The sequence below is a fragment of the Schistocerca americana genome, chromosome 9 (genome assembly GCF_021461395.2).
Source record: "Schistocerca americana isolate TAMUIC-IGC-003095 chromosome 9, iqSchAmer2.1, whole genome shotgun sequence".
In the NCBI taxonomy this organism is placed as follows: Eukaryota; Metazoa; Arthropoda; class Insecta; order Orthoptera; family Acrididae; genus Schistocerca; species Schistocerca americana.
In genome coordinates this window covers 156,391,682-156,411,826 of record NC_060127.1, presented here as the reverse complement: position 1 = coordinate 156,411,826, position 20,145 = coordinate 156,391,682, and the positions used below count along the sequence as shown (strand labels likewise).

At 38.7% G+C, this 20,145-nt stretch overlaps 1 protein-coding gene across 1 annotated transcript in view; it reads left to right on the top strand.

Annotated features, from left to right (window-relative positions):
* Nucleotides 1-15,324, top strand: part of LOC124551142 — a 131,445-nt gene extending 116,121 nt beyond the window's left edge. Inside the window, exon 11 of the mRNA XM_047126104.1 lies at nt 12,525-15,324. Within this exon, the coding sequence (XP_046982060.1) occupies nt 12,525-13,331 (807 nt within the window). The 3' untranslated portion in view covers nt 13,332-15,324. The remainder of the gene's footprint in view (nt 1-12,524) is intronic.
* Nucleotides 15,325-20,145: the final 4,821 nt, after the last annotated feature.

The following is a 20,145-nucleotide window of genomic DNA, read 5'->3' as shown; positions in this document are numbered from 1 at the left end:
TTCCAATAGAAAAGTTATTGTGGACATTCATGAATCTCAAATTAATTTTGGTTGGCATCAAACATTCTTAAAAAAAACCTGGGCAGTATTCGATTTCCTAAATTTTCAAGAATTATCTCACTGTGACTAGCTCAGACCGCTGCGTGCAGCCAGTAGCTGGACAGAATTACTCATAGTTTTACACGGAACCTGTTGAAAGTAATTCCAATGTCTGGGGAAAAATCACATGCCTCGTGCTGTGATCTATGGGTGAGTCCAAGAACTTTTCAGACCACCCTCATATGTTATTAAGTATTTGTCTGGGATTTGTGGCTCAGTGGGTACGTGCACGACTGCGTAGCTAGTGGTTCAATTTTGGGTCCCCAGTTGGTTGTAAAGTATGCCACTTATCCTTTATTTTACTTCTGGAAATGATTTTGTTCGTGTGAAAAGCGATAACTTGCTTCATAGTTCAGAATCCACATTAAATTTACGTCCCACTATAACTGGCTGGGTAAGTCGGTTAAAAGTTGGTCAAAGGCAATGTATACCCCCTCCAACAGACTGTGCCTAATAAAGCACCGTGGTCTTCACGCGCCAAACACTGGATTGGGGACAGCTGTATCTTTGTGTTTGGAGTATTAAATCACAAAAATAAGATAAAAATATCCACATGTGTAAAATTTATTGTGAGAAACAGGCTTCTCAAAGTGAAGACTAGTAAAAAATTACTTAAGTATTGTAGAGAAACTAAATCAGCACCAGAAGCAGAATAGATGACACCCCACCCACAGCTGCAATCTGCAAGTAGCAAGCTTATGGCTGGTGGCCGCAAAGACACATAAACAGCCTGTAGGAAAAAAAAAAAATTTAAATCGAGCTATTATTAGCCAAGTGCAAGCATAGAAGCTGAAGGAACCCCCGACAAAGTAGCAGAAACAGGGAGAATACAATCACAGTTCGGAAAATACTTTCAAAAGACTCTGTTGCAGAAATTGCTTTGTTCATTTAATTGCTACTGTGGGTATTAAATTACTAAAAATGTCAAGCTCTTACATGATATTCAACTGGGAATCTTTTGAAATCTAATGAAAGATATCCAGATGTTCATCTATGCATCCTACTTTATTTCTGTATTTTTTAAAATAAGAACCAATTATGTTGCAACATTCTTTAGAGCAGCTGCCCAAAAATGTGCCCATTCAGCCTGTGTAAGCCTCTACCAACAACCAGCTTTGACATAAAATACAGTGTTGCAAAGCATTTGTAATATATCTGTTAAAGATAGTAAAATCTGTTTGTGTTAAGTTCAGATATAATGCTCTCGAATCAGTATACAATAGAGGTGCACAAGACTGCAGATATTTCAATATCACTGGTTACCAAGAACAATGGACCTGAACACAACGTCGGTACAACCAAAAATCCATCATTTTCAAATTCTTGATGAAAGTTTATATTCTGTGGCTTTCGAGATACAAGCCAACAACTTAGATGTATTCATTCGATGGAGGTTTTGCCACATTATATCCTTGACGGCAGTGTGTTGCACTTCTTCATAGATAGGTTTGACACATTGTATCCTATATGGCAAAGTATTGTCATGGAGACTTGTTTACATTTCTTATCAGTCTGCCTTCTACATTTCAGTTGTGGACATGTAGTGAGTTAACTGAAAGTGTACTGTTCAAGCATGGCAGGGTATTAATTTCGTTTTCAAATCTTGTCCAATGCGGTCCCCAACAGTCAAGTCTTTCCTTCTCATCCCATCTGGTAAGTTTCCCCTGACCTGGGGTTCTGGGTGACTTTTCTAAACTGTACCCTGTTCCCTAACATCTCCAGTCCTTTTCCTTCACCCCTCTTCCTTCCCCTTCAACTCTTCAGCCAGAAGTAGGAGCCACTGGCTCCGAAAGCTTGTAAAAATTAAATCCTTTTGTGGGGGGTGTCCCCCTGCCGCCACTTGGTGAGTAGATTTCTTTTTAATCTATCCATTTACATTATATTATCAATAATCAATTGTTTTCGTTGTTACAAGAGCCCATATGGCCATCATTCCTTCTTTTGTAACCCTCTTGTCAGTCTTTGTTTCCATCTGTTGTGTCCAAACTATCGTCTGCTGTCTACCTTTAGTGCTAGTATTCTGGTTGTTTATTATCTGTACCAACCAGATTAATCAACACTTTGCCCCTACATCGTTTCTAGTTCCGGTTGTCATGCATGCATTGTTATTTGTGAACTTGCATATAAGAATTCCACTGTTATTTACAAATTTGCTTATAGTTCACTACTGCTGGGCATTCTCTTTATCTTCTTCCACTAATTTATTTTCAAATTTGACAGCTATTTTCTTTCTTACCCTACACTTACACTGTTTATATGCAATTCTTTCACATTTTTGTTTACTGCTGTCTCCTGCATTACTTTATTTGCCAAGCAAAGTAGAAGATAGTTTCAGTTATCTCCTGTGACTTTTTCTTTCTGTCTGACCATTTTTAAAATTTCGTCTCCTTTTGTGACTTTGCCTATTCCTCCACCCCCATTATTTTTTCCGATCAAATAGACCACTCTTGTGACGAGAAGCTCTCGCACACTCATTGCCTGTTGTTGACCATTGCCTGTTGTTGACCATTGCCTGTTGTTGACCATTGCCTGTTGTTGACCATTGCCTGTTGTTGACCATTGCCTGTTGTTGACCATTGCCTGTTGTTGACCATTGCCTGTTCTCAGGATTTCTTGCAGATTTTTCTGATTTTTCCAATTTTTTTCCCTGCTTTTCTTCCGTTTTCCTATCTTTTTCCACTGTCTACCTCTCGTTTTGGGCACTACCACCATTTCTAACAGGCCAAACTGTCCTCGCTTGCCATGATGAATCCCACCATATATTACATCCATTCTTTTCAAAAACATGCTTTTGCACTATCAAAATTAAGGTCTCACTTTCTGTTTTTTGAAACTTGCTTGTCCCTTGGAGTTACTCCCAAAGGCCTAATGTTGAAAAGTTCCTTATTCTGGATGTAATCCTACTATGCACCAGCCTCTTTTACAATTCAACTACAGCAATCTGTTGCACTTACCCGACTAATCTGTGACCTGTTGCCTCATTAGCCAGTTTCCACGTCACCAGACGTCTCTTCTTCTACAATATCCTGCAGTTATCTACCAAGCCAACGTCAGACTACAACATGCCAGACTTCACCTCAAAAAGCTATCCCACCTACTCCTAAACTACCACAACAATGATGTTTCCTTTCCTGTTCCTCTACAGCTCCTCAAATACCCACACCATCAACCACAACTCGACTCCTACAAACCGAGCTTGACCAATCTCCTTAACATCCCTTAGCCTTCACCACTGCCTCCCAGTCCTGTAATAACTCATAATCACAAGAACCAGCACAACAACACAGTGTTCTTAACATCTCATCCAAAGAACTCTCGCCTTGGAATTATCTGTATTATCCAAGGGCCTCACTTTCAGTCCTAAACCTGCATTTAACCGTGCTGCTTTGGTGAAGGACTTACTTTCCTTTACATGTAATGTCAACTGGAAATATCACTTTGCAACCCAATCCCAAAAACATTACAGCACCAAACCTGACATTGAAGCCTGCCGTGTACAGTTCTGACAATGATCCCAACTTGATCCACCACCACCATCTCAGAAACATTCCTTACGAGCTCCCAAGAATTCCTCAAATCCAGCATTGCTTCACAACCTTTCCTTAGGTCCCTCCCTACAACATGACTCTAACCTGTCCTTTGAAGATCTCCAGGCTCTACGTAGAGCCTGGAGTTCTGCAGAGAACAGGTGATGATTCCATCATTATCCTCCCAACAGACAAAGGATCTACCACTGTGGTACTTGACTGACAGGAGTATATGGGTGAAGGTCTACGCTCGCTGTTTGACACCGCTACATACAGCATCTGCCATCAAGATCCCACCTATTATTCAAACTAACCTCCAGTCCCTCCTAAAAACCTCACACCCCTCGCAAGGACACACCTCAATCCATAGAACTCCTAACCCCAACCAAACCATGCACCCCCACCTTTTACCTTCTTCCTAAGATCCACAAGATTGTCTGAAATTTGTGCCCATCCCACTCCCACCACACACCTTGCTTGTCACCATTGATGCCATCTCCCTCTATGCCAACATCCCCCACGGACATGCTTTGTCTGCTGCTGAAAATTTCCTCTGTCAACACCCATCTGATTCCAAGCCTATGACATCCTTCTTGCTCACCTTAATCAATTTTATACTTACCAACAATTACTTTACCTTTGAGGGGCAGACATACAAACAGATCAGGGGTACAGCACACCACCTGTCACCCAGTGTTATCCTGGTCTCTACTTCGATAAGGCCATGACTTCCTAAAATCGTGCCCTGAAATGAGATCCATCCTGTCTGAGATTCTGCCCACTGCACTTAGAATAGCATTTTGTCGCCCTCCCAATCCCCGCAATATCCTTGTCAGACACTATGCTCCTTCTGCGTCCATCTCCCTACCCTCTGATCTTACCCCTGTGACCATCCCCACTGCAAGACTTGCCCTATGCACCCTCCTAACCACCACCACCACCACCACATACACTATCAAAGGGAGAGCCACCTGTCAAACGGCACATGTCATATATTAGCTGATATGTAAATACTGTTTGGCCTTTTACATCGGCTTGACGACCACCAGTTATCAGTCAGGATAACTGGGCATAGCACAGGGATACGCAGGAGCACACAATATCCTGTTGCAGAGTGTTGTATAACATGACAGTCATGACCTTGGTGCATGTTTCACCACACGTGCCATCTGGATTCTTCCTCCAGACACCAGTGTCTCAGAACTCCACAGGAGGGAAATAACACTACAACACGTCCTTGGGTCTCGCCACCCACCTGGCCTTAATTTATATCAATTCCTTCTGTCTCAGCATTTGTTCAAAGTAAGTACTCCTTTCTTTACTACTTTTTAGTTTTCTACATCTTTCATTTTCTGACTTGTCTATTTTTCACCATCCCCCCTCCCAACTCTGTTTTAGCTTTTCACTCTTAATAACTGTGCACGATGTGTTAGTAGTAATCTCTGTCTTGCATATTATGCTGTTGTCCACCTTTAAGCTCTCAGGTTTTCAAATCTGATTTAGTGCAGTCCCCAACAATCTGTGTTACCTTCTGATCTGGTCCGGTAAGTCTTCCCTGACTCAGGGTTCTGAGTGATGAAAAATGTACCCTGTTCCCTAAACCTCTCCAGTCCTTTTCCTTTACCCTTCTTCCTTCCTTTTCAACTCTTCTCCCAGAAGGAGCCACTGGCTCTGAAAGCTTGTAAAAGTTAAATCCTTTTGTGTGTGTGTCATCCTCTTGGTGAGTAGATTTCTTTTTATCTGTCCATTGATATTATATTGCTATTTTTATGTCATTATTTTCATTATTTCCTTTGTTTGCGTGACATATTGCTGAGGTTGAGTGAGGACTTACTATTTTCCTACTAGTGTTCTCCCACAAGAGAGCAAACATCTCACATCAGGCCAAAAGATATTAAGACCCTCCGCACGTCCCAAACAACTCATTGCCGGCATGAGATGGCAACAGATCAGCAGCGAATCCCTTTGTATTTAGTTAAGGAGGACTCCACAGATGGCGTGATTGCTGAGTGACTCCCCAGTTAATTGCTTGCAATGCATTGTCAGCCAGTTACCAGCGACTCATCATCCATGTTGCCAAGTGATCCGAGTTGCATCATGTCCCCGAACAGAGCTCTGTGGTGGTTCAGTTTGAAGATGATTGAGCAGGTTGTGAATATTAGCTTTGTATGGAAAGTTGAAAAGCGTCTTTTTGATTGTGCCTGTCTGCAACTTGACGTGTCTGCTTCACGGTAAGTAGCAATCTGCCTTTTTCTACATTGTTTATATTCCTAGCAGGAATTTCCATTGTTTGACCATCACCACATTTCAAGGTGTATAAATCTCGATATTTGGGTTTTCAGAATAAAAGTAACAATGTTTTATGGTGAAAGAAATCAGCTTCACCAGATCACTGTTGCATTGTTTAGTCATTCTATAAAAAGTTATGAATTATCTTTCTGTTACAGAATTTTCTTCATTTTGTTGTCCCTGTGTAATAATAATAATAATAATAATAATAATAATTCTTCAGGACTTTGTAACTAAAAATCTAAGAAGCCGACCTTGCCTAGGGTATTGGCCAGGTCACAGATGGTGGATAGTGAACATTCTATCATATATGGTGGACAGCTGTGAATGTAGAATAAGCAGTCCCAGACCGATGCAAAATAAAACCAAATCCACTTCGTATCTGTCTTTTTGCAAGTGGCAGAGTGGTAGTGTCTTTTCACCTGTGGTGCGGCTGAAATGTATATTCTGGAACTAATCCTTCCAGTCTTAACAGTCTAAATACATTTTTTGCAACACTTACAAACATATTTGCAGTCAAGTAAACTTCATAAATTGGGAGATACATTAAAAGAACAGAAGATCCAAATATTGGCACTTCAAGAAACCTGAATGATGTACAATAACACCATGGATTTCAATAATTATCATCTTTTTAAAAGTAAGATTGATAAAAGAATACTTAATAATACACCAAAACTGGGAGTTGCTTTTGCTGTCTCCAAAAATATTTTAAATTCAATAACAGAGGTACAACCCACAAATAATAGACTAATGACAATTTCTCTTAAATGCACAAATAAAGCATACACGTTAATTAATGACCGTATACCGGTCATTGAGGATAACTGTAAAAAACCTGAAACAGTTAATGAGCTTGGGAAACATTAGAAAGCATCATCTCAAAAATTACGCTTGGACCATGTTAAAATTTTAATGGGTGATATTAATGCTCCATTAGGTAAAGAGGAAAAAATATAAGAAAACATTGGGTAGATTCTTTGTATGTAAATGGACCAACCAGAATGGCCAAAGACTTGTTGAAACGTGCAAAAAATTTTAACCTTAAAATCATGTCAACATATTAAAATTCATACCCTAACTACAAAGAAATTTTAAATGTCAGAGTTATGAAAGGGGCTACTATTGATTCTCACCATTATTTTACACAAATAAAAGTAAAACTTCAAAACAAAAACTTTTGTCCCAAAATTTGACACTACTAAAATAACCCCAGTTCTAACAAACTAACATGACAAAAAACAATCCAACAATTGGCAAGGCCTGAAAGAAAAGTTCGTCAAAACAGCACAAAATTTAATTATGCTATTTAAAAAAAATGAAAACACCCTTCATGGAATGCAGACTGTGAAACAGCAGTTAAGTCTAGGCATAAGGCATTCAAAAATAGGAATAGCAACAAAAATGAAAATACGTCCAACACCTTTCTGACTATAAGAAACGAAACATTTAAATTAATCTGACAGACTAAAAGAAACTACAAAAATGCCCAACTGTTAGAAACTGAAAAAGACTTCAAAACAACAATACAAGAAACTTGTATAATACATTCGAAACTGAGCTAACCGGTCAAAGTCTTTGCTTCAAAAATGAAAATGGCAGTTTGGCTCTTAACAACCAGAAAAATTGTAGGGTACTTGCTACTTATTTTGAAAAACTATTAAACTGTCCAGAACCAGCTAATACTTTCCAACCACATCAAACTAATCACACCAACCCTAACTCTCAAGAACCTGATGAAATCTAAATAATTAAACAAATTAAGAGACTTAAAAACAACAAAGCATCTAGAGAAGATGGTATAATTGCAGAACTACTAGAATCAGCTGGCCCTAACTCTGTAAGAGAGATCACTCAACTAATAGGACATATGTAGCACACTTAGGAAATACCTGATGACTGGAAAACTGCCCTAATTCATCCATTGCATAAAAAAGGGGATAGAATCATCGTTAATAGTTACCGAGGAATCTCTGTTCTCCCAGTCACATACAAAATTCCCTCTCAATGTTTAATTGATCAAGGCCAAGAATGGTTAGAACCTAAAATTGCTGAATACCAAGCAGACTTTAGACAAAATAGATCCCATCTGTAACAAATTGTTAATTTAAAACCATTCCTTAGGCACCAAAGGATTTCAGGTAACATGTATATTTGTGTAACTCTTCAGGCTTTCCCGGCGATCTAATGACATCTTGGGTTGTCGGGTGTTCTGCCGGATATCAGCGTCGTACTTGCACAATATTTTGGTCACGTAGTTTGTAACCTTCATCAGGTGCGACCTGAGACTGCTCCTCGAGTGGACCTGGTCCAGTATTTATGCCTATGGCCTTCCCCCTCCAGTTATTTGCTGAATTGCTTCTCCTGAGGGGGAAGGCCATAGGCATAAATACTGGACCAGGTCCACTCGAGGAGCAGTCTCAGGTCGCACCTGATGAAGGTTATGAACTACGTGACCAAAATATCGTGCAAGTACGACGCTGATATCCGGCAGAACACCCGACAACCCAAGATGTTATATATTTGTGGGTTTTAAAAAGGCCTACAACTCATTTGATTGTGAATCTCTTTTCCAAATTTTGAAGGAACAAGGGCTAGATAAAAAAAACTCCAATACTGATTAAGGAAACGGAAACTGACACTAGCTCTAAAGTTAAATTCATGGGAGAAATTTCTGAACCGTTTGATATAAAGACTGGTGTTAGACAGGGAGATAGACTCTCCCCATTACTGTTGAACTGTGTTTTGGAAAAGGTAATTACTGAATGGTGAGAGCCAAAGTCAAGTCAAATTAGATCAATACATCACATTAGATAGAAGTAATATTAGAGAGGTTTGCCTCACCTTCGCTAAAGATCTGGCAGTTTTAACTAGGGAAAATGCCACAGCTCAAAAACAAATTGAAATTCAAAGAAGTAGCGGAAAAGGTAGGACTACAAGTATCATTTGAAAAAATGGAATATATGACATGCAACAAACAAGCATCAAAATTTTGGAACACAAAATATGGAAAAATAAAAAGAGTTTCTCAATTTAAATACTTGGGGGAAATCATAGAAGAAAACATTCTGATTAACAAAAAATATAATAAAAAATCATATTCTGGATTCAGTAAACTTAAGACATTACAGCACTTCAATCAAACCTGAATGTCTTCATGGAGCGGAAACTTTAATTTTAAATAGAGAGAGATATATTGAAGAAATTTGAAAGAAAGAAAGAAAGATTATTGGGAAAATTAGGCCTCAGAGTTACTGATATAGAAACTTATATGCTGAAAAGTAATAAGGAAATAGAAGTCTACACAGACATACATCATGACATGAGAAATGAAGACTTAAATTTTGTGGGCATATTAAAATAATGGCACTCACTAAGTTGACAAAACAAACAATAGAATTCTATGAAAACAGAAGTAAGGCAAAACTGAGCCAATTAAATGGATCTCTACAGTTAAGGAGGATCTTAAAGTAGCCGGTATTACTTGGGCAGATGTTACAGATAGAAAAATATTCAGACAAAAGATATTTGCTTGGAAAATTGCTGAGAGGGAAATTAGAAAACAGACTGGAACACTGTGGTCTGGTGAAGGAAAGAGGCTTCATTATGAAAGGATGAAACAAATTTTGACTCAAAGGAAGGCCAACCATCTGAAGTGGTATTGATGTAATGTACCTCAAGTGGTCCTATTGGGTCCATATGTGAATAATAATAATAATAATAACAAGAAGCCACATCTTCGTCTAAGCTTGAATCTGTGCATGAGATGCTGAGTATAACCTAAAGACGCTCAAGCGTGACAAATAATAACCTTTCTCCTCCTCACTTGCATACAGCAACAGCAGTTTCTCAATTATTAGTTGCCCCAGTGTGTGGAGCTGCGTTGCCAGCTAGTCAGCAACCAGTTGCCAATATAGGTCTTTTGTATCCATTATTAGTTTTCAGGTGTTTGAAAATTCGTGGCTAAAAGAGATTTAATATGACATACATGCATTGTGTGTATGATGTTGGGGCAACCTGTGGCATTGTTTCCAGTTTGAAGTATTACTTCATTGATTATGGAAAACTGGCAGGAAGGTGCCATGTCACCAGCCCTGACAGTGGTAGGGTTGGCGTTCCATATCTGCCTTTTGCAGTCGCTGTCACGTGTGCTGTCTGAAAAGGCAGGGCCGCAGCCCCAGGGGACTACTCCTAACATTGCGTCACTGGCCAGGCTGTAAGTAATGTTATATGCTATGTAAACGTGACAGAAAAGGAACTTTTGACTATTTGAATCAGTGCCAAATTTCCCCAAAGTCATGAAAACAATGTGAACCAAGTCAGATAGTGTAGTGCTTAGCAAACTGGATTCACATTCGGGAGGATGACTCTTCAAATCCCCATCCAGCTATCCATATTTAGGTTTTCCATGTTTCTCTTAAATTGCCCCTGGCAAAGGCCAGCATGGTTCCTTGGAAAACAGAATGGCCTATTTCCTTCTCCTTTCTTTCATAACCCGAGCCTGTCATCCATCTCCCAGTGACCATGCTGTTGACTGTACATTAAACTCTGATCTTCCTTCCTTCCTTCCTTCCAAAAAGTATAAGTTTACTCATCTGGTATTCATTCTTTGGTAGATTTGTAGTTGTTTAGTGATAATTGTCATCCAACTGGCAAAGGGTTTGTGTACACACACTGCAGTAATTGGTTTTCAGACTGCATGTATGTTTGTAATGCATGTTTCTTTTCTGATGTTCAGCTTTGGCAGAAGTAAACATTTGAACCAGAGAGCCAAACTGCATTAATAGGCAGCATATGGCAAAGTTCTCTAGTGGTACACTAATACAATCTTGGTCACAATTCAGTGGGTTCACATTGTTCACAGTCTGGCACTGACTGGCTAATAACACACAACTTGTGTTTCAGTATCTGAGCAGAGACTGCCTCGAAGTAAATATACATTTTGATTGACTAGATTATGTTAGCATAATGAAAGCTATTCTCCATTCACAAAGTAGTTTTCATTTTGATGGCAGAACATGACCGGACTTGTAACTCAGTGTTCATGTTCTAGTAGCAAAATAGAAACTGACTGTGGTTGTGTGTCCCACAAAATGTTGAAATGCAGAGCTGTTATGTATGAAATAATGACACAGAAAGTAAGGAAAAATTAAAGGGTACACTGATACAATTGGCAAAGGAGGAGCTGTATAAATAGAAAATGAGCTGTATAAATAGAAAATGACAAAAATTTTAGGCACAGTGATATGAGGTTTATTTTTATGCTCTCGGTGATTCCCAAAACCCATCAAAAGTTTCGAGAAATTTAAATTTTCTGAATTGAATGATTAACAGACTTTAAGTTATTCTAGTGAAAGTAAGCATTTTGAAATCATAAAAAAACTAGCTTATAAAGTTTTGGTACTGGCTTTTACAAATAATCACAATTTAAGGTTCGAACTTTCCAGAACAATAAATTTTTAAATACTAATAACTTTCGAAACATAGTTTTCAGAAAAAGTAAAAAAAAAAAAATGTTGAAAAGTGGGGGCGGAGGAATTTTAAAAATGAGCTGTACTAATTTAGAAACAAACAGCTATTTGTTCACTGAGAATTTCAGCTTCAACAGGTTTGTAGATATATGGCAAATCACTCATATTATTATTAATAAAATGGTTCAGGTAAACTAACTATATTCTAGTCAACAGCAACAGGGAAGTTGCTCAATGAATAATATAGATTCAAGAATCATAGCTTAAATAAAATAATTACAGATTTCTGGTACTTGCTGTTTATGTATTATTAACAAAACAATACCAGAAAAAAGAAAGAAACAACATATATGCTAGGAGTGGTAGAGGAACAAGTACGATAACCCCACCTGACTCTGTCGCATAATCCAAATAAATCCGCCTGATGACGCAGGTTTGAACCTCTGAAACTCATAGTGGAAATAAAATAAATTGTGCCTATTAACAGTAAACTTGTAATTTCATTTGAAGTGAAAATGTTTTGAAATGTTTGGGCGACAATTTCCCTATTCTTTCAGTTCTTAGTGATATGGAGAATTCATCATGTGATCTTTGTTGTGAACATGCACCACATATTTTGCTTTGGCCATTAATAAACTGTGTTACTGCTAGTTTCTTAATTCCATTACTTTCTTGTAGAAGGATGGGCCCTCATAACCAGATTTTCAGTGTTCAGCTACCAAACTTCACAGCAGACTGCATTTGCAACACATGAAAGTTTGGTACCGATGTTTAAACAAAAGTGACTTGTGAGAGGTGAGACTTGGTGTAGGAATAATATGCCAGAGGCAGTAGACTGATTTTGCAAAGAATAGTCTGTCATGAACCTTGTTGCTGATTGGTTTTGATTCCAGTTCTGCTTGAAGATTATTGGAGTTATGTGGATGCTGGCCAATGATTGAGACACGAAGTCACTCCTGTAAAAGATGCTTTAGTTAATTAGATGGATAGAGAGAGAGGGGGGGGGAGAGAGAGAGAGAGAGAGAGAGAGAGAGAGAGAGAGAGAGAGAGAGAGAGAGAGAGAGAGAGAGAGAGGGGTGAGTGAGTTTTATTGGATGTTCATGTTTCATGTTCTGGCACAGAGGTATTTTGTTCACAGACTCCAGACAGTGGTGTGGCAAACACTAAAGAGGACTCATCGCCAGCTTCAACAGAGGCACCCCACACGCCGACGGAACTGCCTCATGTCGTGGTGGAACTTCCTGCCACATCTTCAGAACTGCTGAACACACAGGCAGAGGCACCTCACATGATGACAGAACTGCAGAATGTGCAGGTGGAGCCACCTGGCACCCCAGGGGAACTGCCCCAGATGCCTTGCACAGTAACGGAGGTGCCAGTGCCCCACCCACCACACGACGATGCACTGCCGCAGCCGCCACCGGAGCTGTCCGTGTCCCGCATGCCGGAAGATCTACCTCATACCCCCACACAGTTGTCTTCCACGCCCCCAGAACCGCCACCCGTACAGAGGGAGGTGGCCCCGATGCCCGCAGGACAGCTCCACCACAACACCACACACCCTCTGGACGAGGACTTGTTGGATGGCCTTTGCTGTTCGGCAGAAGGTCATCCCGATGTGGCGGGCTCAGAAGAGGATGCCGGCCGGCGGGCTGCCCTGCAGGCGGTGGATGACATAGTTCGCGAGCGACTGGGTCTAGTGGACTTCCTCGACGTGATCCCGCCACCGCACCCGTCCGGGCGGGTCGAGCTCCCCGGGTTCGCAAGCTTGCAGGTGCCGCACCGTGCCGGAAGTGGAAGCGGCATTTCCACGGCTCCACCCCCCACATTCCTAGCATTGCCGGATTTATCAGATCACATAGATCTAGATGCACTGGGAGAAGAACTGAGTTCCTCGGCACATCCAGCTTCTGCTGCAAGTGGAGGTGAAGTTGTCGGAAGCTGAGAGTAATGCCTCAGAAAAGAGGGCTACTTCCGAAGGACGATGTTCGTGTACCTAACGTGTGAGACGTCAAATGAAATGTGATTTGTGATACCTACAAATTTGTGATTAGCAGTGACTTTCTGTTATCCACCTCAACACAACAAAATATTTTTAGCTGGCTTATGTGCTATGTTACGAGTAACTTCAATTCCTCTATTGATAAATTCCAAGCAGCACTAATTTAAAACATATCTAATCAACGAAATGCTACAGTTTTGATATTGCCAAAATTAAAAGATACGAGATGGATGCTTTGACTGCAGTTTGTTACTACTCTTTTCATGATCGGCATGGTCACAATGAATGAAGTGCTTTTTCACAACTGTTTTTCTGCTAGAAGCTTTTTCTAATTAAAGCAAATCATTCCGCTTAGAAATTAAAAATGTTCTTCTTATGGACAAAAATGTACGATTGGATCATGTTGCATTTAATGAACTGGGGTATGCATTTACCTCCATCACAAGCCAAAATTTATTTCACTTGTGCTCTCAACTTTTCACAGATTTGCCTGACTGATTAAAAACTTTTTCGCTATTACTGGTTAACAATGGCATTGGCATTTGGTGATAAACCATGTTGCCAGAAAACCATTCTCGCCTGAAGTTCTGCTGAGAATCTGCAGTGGGAAACTTAATTGCTTGTTTTTTGAGAACTGAATAGGCTTGAAATGATTGTATTTCACCGGTACAAAAGTATTCTGTATGTGTACTTACAAGGATCTGTGTATAACTACTCTCCCCTCTAGCAACTATCTATTTCTCCCCTGCTCTTGCCTTGTGAAAGTAATGTTATGAAATGTGCTCTCTCTCTCTCTCTCTCTCTCTCTCTCTCTCTCCCTTCCCCCCCCCCCCCCCCCTCCCTCCCCTCCTTCAGTATCCTACACATGGAACAAAATTGCAAATGCAGGTTTGCAGCTATCACAGTTGCAGTGAGTCAGTACTGTCCAAAGATATTATTTCTATAATGTGTAAATACAAACTCCAGCTAGTAAAGCTGAACTATTTGTGTAGTCTTTATTAGTAATAAATATGCATTTAAATATGTGTGTATATATATAGTTATGTCATATTTCGGAATTAGTTGCAGTCTTATCTGTGCATAGCTGCTAATTTGAGATGATACGGTGCAATAATGGTTATTTTTTGCCACTTTATACTCATTGCACTGCTATTTTAATAATTATTTGGAAGCAGTCTACCTCTCATAAGAGAGATAGGTAGCAGTGCTTGTGAAAGAAGTCAGTTTTATTTTTTTCATAACTCCAGATTAATCACTTTTTCATTTTTCTGTCAGCCAGCAGCTCTCCAGATGAACAATAGACATAATTGTATCAGTTGCAGTTTGAGTTACATGTTTATGCAACCTCTGGGTTCCTCGATGGATAGTTTCATCTTTCATCTGCTTGATGTATTTTTACTAAAATGTGCAACTGATAAGACAACACTCTGTCCTACGTGTTCATGCAAAGACACTTTGTATATATGTCACTGTTGTATTTTTCTGTGAGGGAGTTTGTGTGAGTGTTTTTGTCTGAGGATTATTTTTTACTAAATGTGTACCAGAAGATAGTGGTTATCCATACGTCACCTTTGAATATTTATACGGCAAGTAGACCATTACTTTCGTTGTGTTCCCTGCAATTTTGTACTTAGCCAGAGAGCCCTAACTGCTCTGCTAAGTCAGTGATGACTGAGGTCTTTGTACTCTGTACTGGATAATTTTTCTACGTAGGAAAACAGTTCCTACTTATCTGTACCTGATTATAATAAGAGGAATATTGGCTGTTAATTCCACACTAAGTTTCACCGTATTTCATATTTGATTTAGTACTTGTGATAAGATGTCAACAGTGATAACACTTTTTATAATTAGTGTTAAGTTTGCAGTTGTGTGACGACTATGCTACCTATTTTCAGAAAGAATATAAAAATAAAAAGTGTAATATTTCACCTTATACATATTGTTTCCAGGCTGTTGACCTCAGTCCAAATTACAGTATTAATTGGAAAACAAATTGTAATAGGTTGTGAAATTACATTTTGGAAAACAAATTGTAATAGGCTGTGACATTACCTTAACTGCACAGTAGTTGTGAGAACGAAAGTTTAGTTCCTAACTCAAGAGACATGTTCGCAGGCTTGTGAAGGGTTGCATAACTTCTAAAATCTTGTTGAGTGGTCTGTTTTAAAAGCTGAAACTACTGGTGCCTTTATTTGTTAATATTCACAGATGCAGTAATGGAGCACATGGTGGATATTTAAGACATCTCTTATAAAAGGGACGTCAAAAGAAATATTTCATCTTATTAGCCTTTGTTGCAATTTTGTAAGTATGGCCATATGATCATTTTTTTGTCATTAATATATTGAAAGTGAACGTTATGGAGTGACGCTGCTCTTAGATTGTCTTCATACGTACTGGCAGGTCTGTATTTTGGACTCTTGATGGCCCTGGGCAAAAAGATCTCTGCTTGCCCCTCCCCTCCACCCTCCCCCCCCCCCCCCTCCACCCTTTGTCCCATGGGCTTGAAATACAGATATTTATTAGTCTGCCTAACGTTGGCATGTTTTTTGTCTGCGTAATACTTTGAGTTGCAAATTTAAAACCGTGCTTTTTTGAAGTTACAAGTAAAAAAAAATGTAATTAAGTGTTGGACAATAAATACAAATGCAAATACTGCTATTGTGCTTTTAAGGTACCAGGGAAAAACACTGATTATTTAAATAGCAAGAGTTTTTTTTTCTTTCATTTACAAACAACTTTATGATTTCATCATTGTTCAGTTTCACTACCAAGTCTAATTAATAGACAGACACCAAGATCACTAAGATAATCCTGTTATGTGATGTCCTTACTAATTACTTATGTGTCTGACAGCAGAAAATGACCTTTGTATTGAGCAATCAGAAACAGCGACCTGAAGTGTATTTTTTCTATGTCTGAATCAGATTCATCAAAGAATCCTTTGTTATTCTTATTGCATTTCTTATTCTGAACTTTACTTGTTGAATTGCATCAGTTGAACTGAAAGGCATTAAGTCCAAACTTACATATTTTGTTTTGTTGAACATCGTGAACTACTTGGACAAGGCGCTTCATTTGGCACTGAAAAGCATTAAGCTAGCCTTCTGCTTCTATGTTGAACTCGTTCTGCAGGTTAGGTGTGCAGAGCAGAAAAGCATTAAGTCACGGGCTTATTACTTTTCACCTCCGTGCCATTGTGCGTGTTGGCAATGCTGTTAAGTGCTGTTTCCCACGCAGATCTTCCCGCCTGGTTTCATATTCATTCAATTTTTGTTTGATTATCGTGCCAAACTCAGTACTGTGCTATGTCGCCCAAATGAAAGAGAAATGATTCCATTCATTAGAAAAACATAATAAAACAAGCCATTACCAAAGGCTTATATTAACTATGGTGGAAAACACATTGCAGAAAAGAAAACAGGAAAGGACTCCAGATCAGGACAAACTTTTACATCAATATTGACGATAATAAGCTTTGTTTCCACTTTATATTTTTTTGATTCCGAAGTAGATATGCTGGTGTGTCCTGTATTTTTTTTTTCCAACATTTATCATAGAAAACTTGATTAAATGACAATTTGTTAAACAATCATATTGATTGTAGGTGCTGGAGAGACTGTTTCACGAGATTCACTGACAATGAGAAAATTGGTACCATTTCGAAATTTCATGATCTCCCAAACAAAGATACTCAAGATTTGTACCTAATGGGCTTTATTGAAGCTTCTGATGTCGAGGTGCAAACCTTGGAAATTAAACGGTGGATGGAAAATAAGCGTTGTTTCAGTTTTGAGTATTTTGTAATGTATGGCTCATTTAGAGTGCAAGTGTGTCAATAATCATTTCACAGTTTCCATTCCATTGGAATGAAGTGGGTGTTCTCTATAACTCACACATTAATGAATGGGAGACTGCCACAAGATAAACTTGGGACGAATGAGAAAGGAAATAAAATTCCTGAAAGTATCCTGAAAACAGTAGATGGACATATACAGTCTTCTCCTCTGAAGTCCACACATTATGCTGGGAATGATACTCAGTACATAGATTTGTGACTGTGTGTGAAAACAATGTACCAGATGTACTGTACCACGTATCTAGGCACAGCTCTGAAATACAACTTCTACAGACAGTATTTTCACGAAAATTATGATTATTAGTTTGGCAGACCACAGTCAAATGTTTGTTCTCTTTGTTAGGAGCTTAATGTGAAGTTAAAAAGTCCTCACCTCTGTGAAGCTTCAAAACTTGCAGCCAAGGCAGATTTGCAGATTCATCTTCAAAGGAGTTGAATATTTTATGAGTCCCTGAGAGAAGTCAAGTCTCGGTGTCTTCAAAATGAAGAAATAGGTGCCATTGCCTGTGACTATACACAGAATTTGCCCGTACCAGAAATTCCTGTGCAAGAAGTTTTTACATGCGACAGCTATGGGTAACTGTATTTGCTATCCACATTTCAAAAGATGACAGCACTGTCGTATATCTTTATCATGAGGGTGAGGGAAGAAAAGGTGCAAATGAGGTGCACACTTTTCTATACCACTACATTAAAAACTACGTTCCAGACACAATGAAGCACCTCAGTTTGTTCTTAAACGGATGTACTGGACAAAACTGAAATCACACAATGGTGATAATGTGTATAGGGCTGACTACAGTTGGTAGGTTTGAGTCAATTACCCACGTTTCCTGAACGTGGTCATTCATACCTACCACATGATAGAAATTTTGTGGTATTCAAAAAGAAAATAAAAATCTGCGATAGAGTTTATACCCAAAAAAAAAAAAAAAAGTTGAATTAGTAGCAAACAGCAGAAAAAATGTGGAGCTTCATGTTGCAGAGTTTGATGAAATCATTGATATTGATAAATGGTGGCCATCCTACTTTAAGAAAACTGTTATACCAAGGGAAACTGAAGGATTCCCAAGAGATAAAAAGCAGTTGTACTGCAACAACAAGGTAGGAGGAGAGGTTGAAGAGTCTGTTTAGATCAACTCTCCGGTTACACACACAAATTGTTTCTGAGAAAGTCAAGGTCGCTGCCTTTTCTTACCATGTCACTTGAAAAGGTACACAGGGACAACGTTTCCATAAACTTAAGAAAGATATAGGACATTGGAAAGTTAGTGAAATATGTTCCTCAGGACGCAATGGAATTTTATGAGAACATGCTGAAATGGTCAACAGCGGGTACTCCGAGTGAATCTTTCCATCCCTAATGAGTTGTGTGTTTGTTTTTACATGAATTTAAATTATATTCAGTCATAGTAACAGTACTTCTAATAATTAACATTAATGTTGTCCATTAATATGTATTCAGTAAGCACACGTGATTAATATAACATATTAAATTTGTTAATCAATACAGGTCGTGAATTTACTAGTAACTGAAAGGCTGAAAATCATTAATCTGTTTTTGAAAAACAAAAATAAATGCGGATTAAACATTCAGATTATATTTTCACTAACAAAAATTACATTCTAAGAAATTATTTTATAGATAATAAGTCGTAATAAATATTTATTAGGTTTGGATACATCTCTACAGTTTTTGCTTCTCTTGGACTTAATGTCTTTCAGCTACAACCGATTCAGTTGGAGCAGTATCACAGAGATTCATATTTTTTTCTGGTTTTGAGGTCATGCCAAGTATTTTATTCTCCATAATATAGTACATGGTTCACAAAATAACATTCCCTGACTTTCTGAATACACTAGATAATCTCTCATCAATAATTTCATTGTTTGCCAACTTTTCAGAACAATGCTCTAGTACGGTCTCTTGTGCTGCCATCTTTAAACTGATGTTCTCATTTGGAAAAGTCATGTTCTTTATTTTGTTTTATTCTTTTCATTGTGATGTCCAAGTTTTTACCATTTTTTCCCCCAAGAAAAGGGATCAACACTAATATGAAATGTTTCTCAACAACGATGAGTATACCATTTTCACTTTCATTTTGTAGAAGTGTTTTTTCATCACCCTTGGGTTTTTTTTTTTTTGGGTGTTTCCCCCTGGTCTTTTATAATTTCACTTTGGGAGAGTGTTTCCTCTCGACCTGAATTATTCTTCTTTTGCCAGGGATTGATACTGAACTCCACTTAATCACTTTCTTCCAGTCCTTTCTTTCAGTTAACATCAAAATAACAAAATGCAGCATCCATTATTGGCAGTGTAGGAATCACATTAGACATAATTTGCCATTTGAGTTGACAAACCAAAGCAAACTATTTCGTCGTCTGCTTGAAAATCATCTCTTGCACTCTGCTGTTATAAGTGCATGCGTGATGTAAACAAAGTTTAACAAAAACGTGATAAGTTGAAAAAAAAAAAAAAAAAAGTTACCAGGTTTCCAGTTGCGTCAAGTGATTAAAATAACATGAGCTTTCAGCCAAGCAGTCCTTGACCATTGTAAAGTGGTATGGCTGCCAGTGGGCTGCTGATATGCCCCTTATATACACAGCACAGTGACTCTGATGTCACTGGTGCCTGCAGCATAGCCAGGTGTAGGAATATGTTGACCTGGCTTTTGACGTGCCCACTTAAACCGTGTGATCGCTGGATCCCATGCCGCGCTGAGCTGCAGACTGATGTTTATTTAGGGTGTTATCGGTGATTTCAATGACTTCTTTACTTACAGTCCCAGTAGCTGATAGTGTGAGCCGTGATGGAAGATTCATCAAATTTTATACGGTGGCTAAGCATATTTGTCGTGGTAGCACAGCTGATAAAATCTCTCTCAGCCCTTCCTC